Source organism: Gadus macrocephalus, chromosome 3 (genome assembly GCF_031168955.1).
Source record: "Gadus macrocephalus chromosome 3, ASM3116895v1".
Lineage (NCBI taxonomy): Eukaryota > Metazoa > Chordata > Actinopteri > Gadiformes > Gadidae > Gadus > Gadus macrocephalus.
In genome coordinates this window covers 16,737,253-16,752,179 of record NC_082384.1, presented here as the reverse complement: position 1 = coordinate 16,752,179, position 14,927 = coordinate 16,737,253, and the positions used below count along the sequence as shown (strand labels likewise).

Here is a 14,927-nt window from a genome sequence, read left to right as displayed (position 1 = left end):
ACCACGACGTTCCCCCCTGAGCTTTCACAAAGACCAGGCGGATCCATTGAATCAATCTGTTTTAATCCAAGAGACTTGGGTGCAGTGCCCTGGGGTCGGATCCCCAGTGCACGAGGCCTGGCGCGTGGGCATGATGTCTAACCCCTAACCCTTACCGACATGAACCCCATTCACTGTAGAGTCGCCATCCACCAAAGCACTGCTGAATGACCAGTATTAACCAGTGTCAGCCGATCACCGGGGAACTGATTGTGGTTTGGTGTTCCAGAGGGCCCTTGTCTGATCCACTCCATGAACGGGGACCTGCTGCGCACCCTGGAGGGCCCCGAGGGCTGTGTGCGGCCCCGCCTCATCCAGGCGTCCACGGAGGGCCACTGCATGGTGTACTACGACAAGGGCCACTTCTGCCTGTTCAGCGTCAACGGCAAGCTGCTGGGGCACCACGAGCTGGAGGACAGCATCAAGGTAGGCCTGCCCTGCTCACGGGCCCCGGTCACGGAGGCCTGGGAAAGGTCTGGTGGTTCAGGCCCTCGGTGTCTTCTTTATGTCGCTCTCCCGTCTTTTTGCGTCCGTCATTCGTCTGTCATTGATCTCGCTCCCCCTTTCTCTCTGACTGCATGTCTCTCTATCTCTCTCTCCCGCTCTCTCTGCAACAAAAGAGGGTGTGATTCCCTCGATGGGAGACGTAGTGGTCCGAACGTCTGCTGGGAACATTCCAGAGCGGTAGTCGTCCCCCCTTGACATCGGGGCGACTCACCACCCTCCAGACCACCTAACCCCCCCCAGATTCCCCCATTTCCTCCCTGCCTACTTGGGTGACACAGGATGGCGTCCGACGCATCCAGTTTCTCGCCGTCCTTTTTCCGGTCGAGCGTGGGAAATGTCACACATCTGTTTCCTGTTGAGGAGCCTCCCCCTGCCAAAATATCGGCTAAACAATCAAACACAGGCACACGCACACACTCTTTAAGACAAACAAGGAAGTGGGCATCTTTTAACCTCCCATTGAACTTCCCCCTCAGACATAATATTGACTGTATAAACTTCAAGACAATGCAAGGCCTTTCCTGCTATTCTCGTCTCTCTCTCTCTCTCTCTCTCTCTCTCTCTCTCTCTCTCTCTCTCTCTCTCTCTCTCTCTCTCTCTCTCTCTCTCTCTCTCTCTCTCTCTCTCTCTCTCTCTCTCTGGGCTGTCCTAACCTCCGACTGCATTAGGGAAGTCCTGATATCAACCATCCAAACACACACACACATACATCTCTACACCAACACACACACAAAAACGCACACACACTCCTACACCAACATATACATCCCAGGGGCCCGGCCGGGGCCCTTGAGGAGCTCTGATATTTAGTGCACTTCTGTGTAGGACCCAGAATCAATCTGTAAAGAGCAGCCTACACAGTAGGACTCCAGGATAAATGTGTAAAGAAAAGTGGCTGCTCTGGACGAGAGAGAGGGAGAGGGAGAGAGGGAGAGAGGGGGGGTGTAAGAGATGGACAGAGAGAGAGATCGATCGAGAAAGGGAGGAGTAGCAGAGAGAGTGTGTGTGTGTGTGGGGGGGGGGGGGGGGTGTAAAAGATGGAGAGAAAGCGAAGTAGCAGGGGGGGGGCCCTGGAGAGGGGGAGGCAGGCCTGTGAGATGGAGTCATCATCCAGCTCTAATAGCAGAATCAGGGCAGAGAAGGCATGCTGGATGGATTAGAGTGTTTTAAGTGCTAATATAACTCAGGCTGGGTAACCAGGCCCACCGTCTGCATCCATGACATGGAGGGGGGGCGGGGAGACTTAACAGCGCCATAAATTTCCCCTTCTTTTTTTGTTTTTTACCTTTCCCAGGCACAGTTGTGCGCCCACCAGTTCCCAAATGTAAAGGAAAGAGATGGGGTGGGGGGCGGGGGGTATTAAAAGCTGATGTGTTTTTTTTTTTTGCTCTTGGCGGGGTCATTTTTTAAGTCATCCGAGCCCTAGCCTCCTTCTTGGCTCCCGTGGAGCCGGCGGCCATCTTGGAGCGGATGGTGACAGAGAGGAGATTTATAAGCTCCGGCCTCCCGCCTCCTACCTGGCCCATGCAGCCTGTAGGCTCCCCAGACCCCTGCTGTGCTATAGGGTAGGGTCATGGACTCTTGGTACTGTGTGGAGCTGGTTCACACAGATACATATGCTTACCTTGCCTTCTTTCACTATTCTTAGACACATTTTCTTTTTCTATAGGGATTTTTTTTGATTTTTACTTGAGTTTAGGCCAAAGAATATCCTTCAGATCGTAGTAATTGCCATTATGCTTACAGTCATGATCACTGTTATCCATAGTCAAAACCTTGATTTGGGATTCTTCACTGTTGTCAGTAAGAGTGTCCTGCAGAACTAAGTCCAGGAAATATGTCAAAGTCTCTGCACAATTTGCTGAATCGGGCTGGAGCCTTTTTCTCCTTCTTTCCCTGTCCAACTCCCTCACTCTTTCTCTAGAAGCATTATTTACCATTTGACCATTTGACGAGCGCTCATAAAAAAAGAGACTTGTTTCAATTTCCCATCTAATCCCTTTTTATTTTTGGTGCAGTTTTAAATCTCCCCAAAGAAGCACATGTGGTGATGCCGATGGGCAGGCCCTTCAACTCTTTCTAGGCTTCACTGCTCCTTGGAGCAAACCAAAATGCCTACCTTCCATTGTTAGAAAAACCATCTATAAAACACAAACTGTTGGAGCTCTAAACCAACTGTAATCCCCCCCCCCCCTCCCAGTCATGGTTACTCCTCTGATTTATGCTGCACTAGAATGTTACAGTTTGGAGTCTCTGGGCGTAAGGGGGGGGGGGGGGGGGGGCGGCGGCGTTGGTGTGTGATTTGTGTTCTTCCATCAGTGCCCTGGAGACACGTAGAGCTGCTACAGTTGGCGAGAGGAGGAGGAGAGTAAATCTTTACTGGTCCCGCTGCAGGGGGGCCTGATGGCTGGGTGTGTGCTGGGGGGGTACAGGGGGACTCTATAGGAGAGCGCACAGCTTTCATCCTGTCGTGGCACCTCTTCCTTGACCCCTCGACCTTCAGAGACTCATCAGTGGCGGCGTTCAGTTGCGCCGACCGAACCAGTTATTCATACATTCATCCTTCTTTATTTATACCTTTTTTTTGGGGGGGGGGTTCCATTAGAATCTTTTAACTTCAAAATCTTGGTTTTTGAAGTATTAATCGAATGATTAGATTAAAAGATAACTTCTTTCAAAGTTTCCAAAAAACATTCTAAATCTCCCTCTTCTGTATTTTTTCCCTGTTTTTTTGCACTGAATGTTTTCCTCCATATATTTCCGGGCTTTCTGACCCTCCTTCTGCATTATGTCGTCCCCTCACCTCTCTCCTCTCCCCCCTCCCTCCAGGCGATGCAGATGAGTCGTGACGGCCAGTACCTGCTGACGGGGGGAGACGGAGGGGTGGTGTCCGTCTGGCAGATCCACGACCTCAAGCAGCTCTTCACCTACCCGGGCTGTGACGCCGGGATCCGCTCCATGGCCTTGTCCAATGACCAGAGGTACCCGCACCTCCTAGTAGTAGTAGGGGTAATAGTGGCAGTACTGGTTGTTGTTGTGGCAGTAGTAGAAGTTATAGTATTTAACAATGGTAGTAGTTGTATTAACAGTAGTTGTAGAATTAACAATAGAAGTAGTAGTAGTTGTTGTTTTAACCTTATAAATAGTAGTTGTAGTATTAGCAGTAGTTGGAGTATTAACAGTAAAAGTAGTTGTTGTAGTATCAACAGTACTAGTAGCAGTAGTTGTAGTATTAACGGTACTAGTATCAGTAGTTGAAGAATTAACAGTAGAAGTAGTAGTTGTAGTACTAACAGTAGAAGTTGTAGTTGTAGTAGTAGCAGTAGTTGTAGTATTAACAGAAGTTGTAATAGTAGTTGTTTTAGTCGTTGGGTTTGACCTCCAAGTCAAAAGGAACTGGCTTTGATTCCCAAAATCACCAGAAACTGAAAATATGAAAACTAGGTTTTCCTGACAGTAGAATATGAACTGGTTGATTAAAGCGTTGATTCTCCTCTGCGGTGTTCTAGGTGCATCATAACAGGCATGGCGTCTGGCAGCATCGTCCTGTTCTACAACGACTTCAACAGATGGCACCACGAGTACCAGACCAGATACTAGGACAGACCAGATGCTAGACCAGACCAGATACTAGACCAGACCAGATACTAGACCAGACCAGATACTAGACTAGACCAGATCAGATACTAGACCAGACCAGAACAGATACTAGACCAGACCAGATACTAGACTAGACCAGATCAGATACTAGACCAGACCAGATCAGATACTAGACCAGACCAGATACTAGACTAGACCAGATCAGATACTAGACTAGACCAGAACAGATACTAGACCAGACCAGATACTCGACCAGATACCAGACCAGACCAGACCAGATACCAGGATAGACCAAATACCAGACTAGACCTTATAGGCCGGACCAGACCAGACCCGATACTGACTCTCTGTGTTGGAGTCTCAGTAGCACTGCAGCCGTCCACACCCTGATATCCTGAATGTAATCTAAAGAAAACATACTGTCAACGTTATATCGAGAAGAGGCAAACTATTTTTGAAAAAGAAAAAAAGGTAAAATACAAAGGACATTGCTATATTTTGTAGATGATTTAGAAGATGTTTTCTTATGGTATAAATGAAAGGGTGGGGGGTTATATACTGTACGGTTAAAAAAGCAAAATCTATTTTTAGCTGTAAGAGTCTATTTTCATCTCTTTGGGAGGAAAATGATGATGTGTGCAAAGCTAGCAAGATGTGTTTACGATCCAAATATTTATCTACTGTTGGGTGAGCGATTATGTTTTTTTTTGTTTTTTTTCAATCGGTGTGACGGTGGGGACTTATATAAAAAATGAAACCTACACACATATATATAAATAAATAAAAGGTGTTGTATTTTTAATATGCCCTATGCCACTGTGGCGTCCCACAGGGTTCACTACGTCAGACAGTACACAGTGGCGGAGGAGTCCTTGTAACAGGACGTCGCAGTGAAATGAAGGTTAAACACGTATACCTAACACCTGTCTCAATGTAACCCTCTTGTTTCTGGTCCCCTTGTGCTTCACGAGTGACTGCCTCCCCCCCCCCACCTCCCCTCACCCTCACCCTTTGCATGGTTCCCCACTCAACTACCTACCCGTCGCAATCATTAACTTAATCAATAACTATCGTTCAATTGCACTGGACTGCGCTGGCCGGCGCAAGCATTTCAGATTTCTGCGGATGGGAGGCCTGGTTCGACTTCCCGTCGCAATTTATGTCATGGATAATTTTTGCGTTCGATTTTTTTTGTTTTCGTTTTTTTAATGTTTCAGAGTACAAAAGCAAAGGGTTTAGCTCTCTTTTCTGATCACATATCCACAATGGAAGTTCTAGTTTTGAGTGTTGGACTTGATTATCGCCGTTCTATTAGTCATGTGTCTATTAGTTATCAGGTCTACTCTAGATTTCTTAGTACCTCGGATTGTTTTCTTTGTTTCCGGGGCAACAACCTTCTCGTCCAACCGGAGATGATTGTGAACTGAAAGACGGCATTTCTGTCGAGCTCCATTTATTTTTGTTTTGTGTTTTGTCACTCTCTCTTTTGGTTCTTCTTCAGACTATGATGTGTGACGTTTAAAAGAAAAACATAACATGCGAGGATGAGTCGTAGCTCGCGTCGTCTGGATTCTGTGAAATGTCTTGCCTTGGCTTCGACCAAACATTCCATTATGGTTTTAACTGAGCTTGGTGTGGTTTCAAGTATTCAATTAAATCCCAAAAAGAATATAATCTCGTTATGTATGGCTCAATCTGGAGTGTGTTTGGTGTTTGCAGAGCTATGACAATAAAATGTTATTTTATAACTTCAATGCGGGCCACATTTTTTTCTGCGTTAACATAACGGTCACACTACGTTTTTTGAAGCATTTTTATTTATTTTTTCTTAATCAAAATGCATTTATTTGTTCCAACTCACTCTACCTATATAAACTAAACTGTTGCTCAAAGTCTTAAGTCCCTTTTCGGCGCAGTAGCAAAGCAAGTTGTTCTTTGAAACTTACACAAAAACATATTTTATGTAGTGTCTTTCCTTCCTGGATCCATGTACATCGTTGAACATTTTGAATTTGTAACTGCCGAAATTATGAGAGGAGCAGTGTTACAGCCTTATTGTGGGATGCAGTTTAGGGCATCTGCCTTGTAATGGCTTAAGACCCCAATATATTTCATTCGTAGTGTTGTGTATGGTGTTTAAGATGACAGTAGGACGCAACATGACCATAGCTTAATCTTAGGTCTCAAGTCTGTTGGATGTCCACAGATGGCTTCGGTACAACAGACCATTTCTGCTCAAGAACTACTCCTCTTATCACACAATCCTTCCTGTTCAGCTGGTTGCATGTATAACTACTAGCTACAAGTATATACTTTATTTATTGAGAAGTAATACTAACAAACAAAACTCCAAAAGGCAACAAAGCTAGGTTTGACCAAGGTAAATGCAAACATTGTATGAGGAATCTACGTTTCTACTAGCCTCTCTAAACTAATCCAGCTGTTTTTACAAGCAGCCAGGCCAGAAATAAATATGTATTTGATGTGCTGAAATACTTTTCGTAGGATTTCGCTCACAAGCAAGAGGACACCACATCAACAAAAAATAAGTGCAAGGAATAATTAGTCACAAAACAACAATGGGCAACCTTGTTCGGTAAATAAATAATAATAAAGAAAATAATTCACATTAATCTCAATTCGTATTCAGGACATTATCAAAGACGACCCCTCAAGAAAATATTGTCATATTTCATTCACATGACCATTTTTACATGACCCCTTTAAAAAATAAACCAACAAGCCACACAAACCTTTCCTTCACCTCAGTGTGTGTGGGGGAGGGGGGGGGTCGTGGAGATTGTGCTAAAGCTGAGGAATAGCTACTGCAGACCGGGTCGCAGTAGCCGTTTAAGTGGGGCTCATTCACGGGCGGAGTCAAGCCAACCCTTCACCCGGCTCCATCTCTTAATGGCTGGGTGAGGGAGGGGTGGGCAGGTCAGCGGGAGGGGAGGGTGGGCTCAAAGCTCTGGGGGGAGGAGTGGCTGGGGGAGAGGGGAACATGCTCAGCTGGATGGGAGGAGGAGGAGGAGGTGGGGAGGGGAGAGGAGCCGTGTTCAGTGTGGAACCAGAGGGGGATGAGGAGAGGGTCTGGCCACTAGGGGCAGCAGAGAGTGCTGGCCCGGGAGATGGTGGACTGGAAGGAGGAGGAGAGGAAGAAAAGAAGACAGCAGGTGTTTCCTTGGGGGGCCGAGGGGAGGAGGGAGAGGATTCTGCAGCTGGTTGGGGGGGAGGAGAAGTGGGTTCTGGGGAAGAGGAGGAGGGAGGAGGAGGAAAAGAATGGGAGGGAGGAGAACCTTGTGTAGGGGGAGGGGAGGGGGGAGGAGGAAGAGTCAGGCTGGTGGGAGAGGAAGGAGGTGGACCAATAGATGATGGGGGAGGAGAGGCTGGTTCGGCAGGGGGAGACGAGGGGGGAGGAGTTGGAGAGGAGGTTGGAGGAGAAGCTTGTTTGGCGGGGGAGGAGGGAGCAGGAGGAGTAGGTTTGGAGGGAGACAGGGGAGGAGTAGTAAGAGAGGAGGGGGGAGGAGATGCTGGTTTGGCAGGGGGAGATGAGGGGGGAGTAGTAATGGAGGAGGGGGGAGGAGGAGGAGGAGAAGCTTTGATGGGAGAGACGGGAGGAGGAGATTCTGCGTTGGTTGGAGAGGAGGGGAGGGGAGAATCTAGTTTGGTCGGTGAAGGGGGCGGAGAAGGAGCTGGATTGGAGGGAGAGGCGGACAGAGTAGGAGAGGAGGGGGGAGGAGGAGAGGAGGGGGGAGGAGGAGGCGGAGGTTCTTTGGTGGGAGAGGAGCGAGGAGGAGATTCTGCTTTGGTGGGAGAGGAGGGGAGGGGAGAATCTAGTTGGGATGGTGAAGGGGGCGGAGAAGGAGCTGGTTTGGAGGGAGAGGCTGATAGAGGAGGAGGAGAGGAGGGGGGAGGTGGAGACGGTGGTTCATTGGTGGGAGAGAAGGGAGGGGGAAATTCTGCTTTGGCTGGAGAGGAGGTGGGAGGAGAATCTAGTTTGCTCGGTGAAGGGGGAGGAGAAGGGGCTGGTTTGGAGGGAGAGGAGGGTGGAGGAGTAGGAGAGGAGGGTGGAGGAGTAGGAGAGGAGGGTGGAGGAGTAGGAGAGGAGGGTGGAGGAGTAGGAGAGGAGGGTGGAGGAGTAGGGGAGGAGGGTGGAGGAGTAGGGGAGGAGGGTGGAGGAGTAGGGGAGGAGGGTGGAGGAGAATCTAGCTTGGCCGGTGAAGGGAGGGGAGTAGGAGCTGCTTTGATGGGAGAGGAGGCGTCGGGGCAGCTGGCGGGGCTGGCGGGGGCGGTTAGTGGGGGGCAGGGGAGGAGAGCTGGTGGGGGGGATGGTGAAGGCGTGGTCACTCGCGGGTCTTGGGGCAGAGGAGCCGGGGGGGAGGCGGGAGGCTGGAGGTCTCCCGCGGGGGAGTCCTGGTGGCCGGTGGATGCAGGAGAGGGGGACACACACAGCCCCTCTGAAGGAGCGGGAGGAGAAGCAGGGGGACAGCAGTCTACGGAGGGTGAGGGCGGTGCGGCCTCGGGCTCTCTGGGCTCCACCAGGGGGGCAGCCCAGGGGTCCCGTTCCCCGGGGGGTTGGAGCTCAGCAGGTTCGGTGGGAGACGCCGGTCGAGGGGTCAGCGATTCTTTGCCGGGGTCTGCCACTTTGGCCGGAGGGATGCTCTTGCCCGGCGACAGTGGCATGGTTTGGTCTCCATGGCAACGAGGTCCGGTCAGGTGGATGCCCTCCTTGTCCAGGGCCGTGTTCTGGCAGAACAAAGCAAACAGACACCAGTCAGGCCTGTTGTGACCGGCTGCTGTATCTCCACTAGACGGCTCCTCCGGCATCAGAAGACATTAGATCTGATGTGGGTCAATCTAAAGTGAAGGCCTTCATTTTATATAACTTTTACTATTTAGTCATTTTAGCCAACTCTGAAGCGAGTTAGGGGATCTTGCTCCCAGACGTTTAGGCTATGCTTAGGTTGGGGTTCGAATCCAGTAGCCTACCTTTAGATTGCATGTTCTCTCATGGATTACAATGCTTGCCGCTTCACTTTTCATGACTGCAGAAAAGATACATCCTTAAGTGCTATGAAAGGGAAAGCTATAGGAAGCTGGACATAAAACCTTCATGAAAGCAGATAACAGCTTTAGAACATACGAGGCACTTCACATAGTAGACTGACCCAAAGCAGAGGCTAAGTAAAATCCAAAACGTACACAGGTTTTGAAAATGAGAACTACAAACTTTAAACTTTACTTTTTTTAGTTTTTTCGGTATCCGTTCCAAAATAGTATCATGGTGTGACTTAAAGGACCCCTATTTGACCAACCTACCCAGTGTACTGTACCAACTGGTGGGCTGATCAATCCATTATACATCTGGCTGGACACACCCACGTGTGATATCACCACAAAATCGATGTTTAACCAGGTGGTAAAACAGGGACCCATTAACAACCTAGTCAATTCAAAATGTGTGTGGCCTAGGGGCCAGATGGTTTTGTGGTGTCCCATGTTCTCTCTGTGCAGTGATAGCAATAGCAGCAGATGAGGCAGGCGTAGCGAGATGTTGTTAGTACATACCAGCGCCGTGGGGCTAACTCTGATGGTGGACATGCACGCAGGATGGATTTGGAGAGTGAAAGGAAGAAGCAAAAAGAAAAGGACAGTCTAGGCTTACAACTTCACACAGAAAAAGACAAAACAATAAAAAATGAATAAAGAGGTTGTTCCAGCAAAGACCTCTACAGTTGTGAACACATTACACAAAATAATTTAAGTTTGAAAAGAGTCTGAGCTGGAACATACTCGCTGAGTGAAGACTAGTTTGTGACTAATTCATGGCAGCAGAATACGGGTGGCAATGTCATACACATTTCTGAATGTGCATTGGGTAAGCGTTTATGGAAGCAGTAGCTTTGAAATGTGAGTGGTGATCTTTCATCCAAGGTCACTTAGATTCACGATATCCAAGGTAACTTGGATAGGCATCATGATTTCAGTTTCCTTTTGTGCCACCGTGGCAGCAGTAATGCAATGACCGATTATACCCACAAGGTGGCAGCACAGCACAACAACAAGCTAGAACAGCGTAGAAGCATTTTACAGTTGAAACCACTCCAAGTGGTCTAAACCAGATACACTGTACATATCATGAAACTCAAACATGACTTCAGTGCTCTTTACCAGAGCTATATCGAGTAACTGGCAGGAATATTCTCTGCAGACATGTTGACCAAAAAATGGTTGAAAGAGTGAAGAGGAAGAAGAATCCTGTCGTCTTAGTTTGCGATCCACTGCAGCATAATAAAAAGATTAATGGTCCACAGCAGTTCATTAGGGAGAGAAGATCAATCTTTTCAGAGAGAGAGAGAGAGAGAGAGAGAGGGGCTTGTGAGATGCAGGGAGGATGTGGAAGAGAGAGGCGAGAGAGTGGGGGATGGGAGGTATGAAGTGTGTACCCAGGTCTGGGTGTCCCCTGTGGTCCTGGCTGGCCAGAGGGGGGTTGGGGGAGGGTGATGGGGGAGGACCCAAGCCGATAAAACCACGCTCCCCTCCCCTCCCCTCCCCTCCCCTCCTCTTACACCTCAAACTGTCAAATAAGATTGACATCAGAATGAGGCTTCTCGGTATGAAAACAAACCCAATTTCAAAGGGATATCTACCCTGCGCTGGTCCACCGCTGTGTTACAGGTCTACGATGACATTGATTCCATGCACATCTCATGGATACCTTTTTGGTAATCAGCATTGGTGGTGGGCCGGGGGGATTAACAAGGTAAATGGAAAATTGATCTTCCTCTGAAGTCTGTCCCTCAGAATAGCTTAAGTTTGAGTTCAATATATAACATGAAGGAACATCAAGCCTGGCTGCAGGGTGTGGCAAGGGGTTGAAAGAGTCGCAGGTAGAAGAGAGAGCGAGACACTTGATGTAACCAACAGACAGGTCAAGCTGTGCAGCTGATCTCTGTGAGGTCAAAGGTCCCTGTTTGGGGAGCTTTGGAAAAGCCTGATTAAGAAAGATTTCCACTGAACATTTCATAACCCATTCCTCCATTTCCATTCAGACAGCCATACAGATCACAAATGGAACCCCAATAGGTTACTACACTAGGAGTAGAAACCCCCACATATCTACAATATGAAAGGACCGGTTGCTTTAGGGGGCTCGCCCTGAAAAATGGCAACCAGGAAAGGGTAGGAAGACCTTCTTCTGTAAGGTTTTGTTTGAGAGAATATCAATATCATCCTCTTCGGTTCAATTTTGTGCAATGATGTCATCATCTTTCTTGCACTTTTGTTACAAGGAGCTTGCATTATAATTAACAAAATGTTGGCATTCAAATATTGCTTCGGCTTTGACAAAAGTCCCTGCTGTACATGTGCTTATCTGCTGAAAGTGATGAGATTATTTGGAGGAAGGGCCAAGAGCAGTTGGTTTATGAACATGCAAATGAAGGAAGCTCGTAGAGGAAAGGGTTATATCATATCGATGGGGTAACCAAGGGGATGGCGTTACCACGGCGACGTTGCTCACCATGATGACGGACACACCCGCGCTGGTGTTGTTGTTCTTTGGCGCAGTGTTGAAATGCGTCTTCAGTTTACCTGACACCTCCACCTTCATGTTGTTCTCTAGGGCTGTGTGCTCCTGGACACGCACACGCATGAACATGCACACACATACACGTACACGTACACGCACACGCACACACACAGGCAAAGGCAAACACACACAGGCAAAGGCAAAGACACACACAGACACACGATAAAGCGATTACTAATAAATTACACCTCAAAGTGGTTTTGACTTACAGTCAAATCAATTGTATTGATATGGCCCTCTTTCCAGGTTACAGTCTCAAAGGGCTTCACAGGCCCCACATCCTACCACACCTCCTCACCCTAAGCCCCCTAAAGGACAAGGAAAAATAAACCTCATCATCGAGGAAGAACCCTGCGGTGAATTCAGAGCGCTTCATGAAGGAGCAGGTAGTGGTCATCTGGCTGTATGACACCCACAGCTTAGTCTATCGACTGAAGTCTAAACACCCATCACACTAAAACCACCCAGCCCGCCCCATACTGTGAGCCTGACGACACGGGCACGTTCGGACCAATCATCACGCAGTATGGCTCACGGTCGGGGTGCTGTTGTTGGCGGTGATCCAGGGGTGGGACAGGACGTCCTGTGCTGAGTAGCGCTCCTCGGGGTCCACCCGCAGCAGATGGGCAATCAGCTCCTGAGGAGGGACACAGCGTTGAGTTTGACCCACACACACACACACACACAAACACACACACACACCCGATAGGCCAGGCTTCTATCACACTGCACAAGTCCGGCACATTGAGTCCCAGGCGTTATGGCTTATGGACATCTTTACATTGCCAAAGGAATACCAATGAGGGCAAGGTTATAGATATATATATATAGATATATACACATATAGAAACACACTAGGTACTGCGACTCTGTCCTTGTGTCAGCACCCAGACTGCTGCTGGGGTAAACAGCGGTTTGGTCCAGCGATGCTAACTAGAGGCTGTCACTGAGACACTGATTACGGCTTAGCCGCAGTGCTGGGAGGTGTGTCTGTGTGTCTGTGTGTGTGTGAGAGTGAGAGAGTGAAAGAGAGTGGGAGAGAGTCTACGTATGCATGTATCTATGTGTGTGTGTGTGTGTGTGTGTGTCTGTGTCTGTGTCTGTGTCTGTGTGTGTGTGTGTGTGTGTGTGTGTGTGTGTGTGTGTGTGTGTCAGTGGTTCTGACCTTGACGGAGTGGCTGATGAGGTCCCAGTATGGGCTGGGGTATTCCAGCCGGCCCTCCAGGATCTGCTCAAACAGATCCTCCTGATGGTTGCTCTCACTGGGGCACAGAGACACCACCACCATCATATACATATATACAGTATATATATATACGGTATATAGCTAAAAATATGCTGCATGCTTTCTTCATGTGGAACATTCAAGAGCTGCTCAAACAGTTTTTATTCAGCCACAATGAGTATAGTTATGATCTTGTTATGAAATCATGTTGAGATTAAGAGATACAGTTCTGAGGGTGAAGTCATGTCCTATGGCAGTATTGTATCACACTCTGTCTGCCCCCTCTTCATCACAGCCACCGTCATCATATGCATGATCCTGCATTCATACCCAGCAGGATCATGCATATGATAATGAGCAAGGTACGAACGCCCATGTCCCGCCACACCCTCATTTGCATCTCATGAATATGTATTGATGAATGAGGAATATTGATGAATATGGAACAGGAGGGAGGCAACGGAAATGTTGGGTCTGTGGTTTGGTTAAGCGCTGGTGAAGGGCTAATGGTGTGTGAGGCAGGAGGGGGAGGTGTGGTGGTGAACAGCGATGATCACCTTCTGAAGGGGGGGAAGCCACACAGCAGGATGTAGGTGATGACGCCCGCCGCCCAGGCGTCCACCTTCAGCCCGTACCTGGCGAGGGGGGGGGGGGGGGGATAACTATGATATACTGTCTAATACAATTTGCCAGAAACCCTAATGAAAACACATTTTAACTACACAATCAATGCAATTTTTTGAGCGCTTTATAAATAGTGTATAATTTCCTATGCAACTAGAATATCTAATAGACAGATTTACTAATTCACACTTAATAATGATCCTATTTGATCTCAAGATAAGCAGGCTCATATAGTCCACCAAGTGTCATTAAATAGACGTATTGATCATGATATTGATCATCTTATTTAAATAGACATACAGCATTGATCATGATATTGATCATCTTATTCAAATAAACGTATTGATCATTATATCGATCATCTCATTGCTGATTAAAGCCGTGGTACCCGGTCTCTGAGATGATCTCGGGGGCTACGTAGGTGGGGGTCCCGCACACGGTGTAGAGGGGCCCTTCCACCACCGTGGCCAGGCCAAAGTCCCCCAGCTTCAGGGACTTGGTTCCGTCCGGGTACTCAAACACCTAGAGGACGGACGGACGAACACACACACACACACACACACACACACACACACACACACACACACACACACACACACACACACACACACACACACACTAATTAATTACTTACTGTGCTGCATCTTGTGTGTGTAGAGACATTTATTGAGTGGGTGAGTGAACATTTATTAATTGCGTATTTGTGCATAGGTGCAGCAGGTCAGCGGGCATGTGTTTGTGTTTGTGTGTCTGTGTCCGTGCGTGCCTCATGCATGTGCGTGTATGTTGCAGCTCTCACCAGCAGGTTCTCTGGCTTCACGTCCCGGTGCACTATGTTCATGGCGTGCAGGTACTTCAGGGCCCCGGCCAGGTTGTACACCATGCCGCTGGCGTCCCGCTCCGTGTACTTAGCCGACGACGTGATGGCGTCAAACAGATCCCCCCCCTGCAGGAGAGGAGAGGGATTAGACGGGTACTTTATTCATCCCAGGGGGGAATTCAACAAAGACAACAATAACAACAGACGGTCTGGTTGAAGGTTGGTGGACTCTGTGTGTTGGGACAGTTCATAAACATTGAATGTGTGCGTTAAAACAAGATGTCTAACCCCAAACTGCTCCATGATAACTGTGTCTGTGTTCACTCACGGTCAGTTAGCGATGATTAAAGGGCTCAGGGACTGAACGGTATTATTTCACTGGTAGTTTGACCACATCACAGCATTTACATTAGTGTGTGATATTCAAAGGAGGAAGTAGACAGAGTGACTGCGACCAATCAGAATCAAACAGTCCCTCACTCTTTCATCTGACAGGAGATGCAGTTATCCCAACATGACAG

The 14,927-nt window shown here is 48.3% G+C and overlaps 2 protein-coding genes across 3 annotated transcripts in view; one reads left to right on the top strand and one right to left on the bottom strand.

Annotated features, from left to right (window-relative positions):
• lrba (LPS-responsive vesicle trafficking, beach and anchor containing) overlaps positions 1-5,900 on the top strand; it is a 184,719-nt gene extending 178,819 nt beyond the window's left edge. The window contains 3 exon segments of the mRNA XM_060046267.1: positions 269-465; positions 3,376-3,527; positions 4,056-5,900. Of these exon segments, the coding sequence (XP_059902250.1) occupies positions 269-465; positions 3,376-3,527; positions 4,056-4,146 (440 nt within the window). The 3' untranslated portion in view covers positions 4,147-5,900.
• The window catches only part of dclk2a (doublecortin-like kinase 2a), a 39,172-nt gene continuing 29,118 nt past the window's right edge, over positions 4,874-14,927 (bottom strand). Inside the window, exons 11-18 of one of the 2 annotated variants that reach the window (XM_060046275.1) lie at positions 14,386-14,532; positions 13,975-14,108; positions 13,520-13,597; positions 12,903-12,999; positions 12,273-12,374; positions 11,669-11,782; positions 9,715-9,733; positions 8,752-8,892 (exon numbers count right to left, since the gene is read on the bottom strand). In XM_060046275.1, coding sequence (XP_059902258.1) covers positions 9,728-9,733; positions 11,669-11,782; positions 12,273-12,374; positions 12,903-12,999; positions 13,520-13,597; positions 13,975-14,108; positions 14,386-14,532 — 678 coding nt within the window. In that variant the 3' untranslated portion in view covers positions 8,752-8,892; positions 9,715-9,727. Of the gene's footprint in view, positions 8,893-9,714; positions 9,734-11,668; positions 11,783-12,272; positions 12,375-12,902; positions 13,000-13,519; positions 13,598-13,974; positions 14,109-14,385; positions 14,533-14,927 lie in introns of both variants that reach the window. The other variant, XM_060046274.1, reaches the window with a different exon arrangement.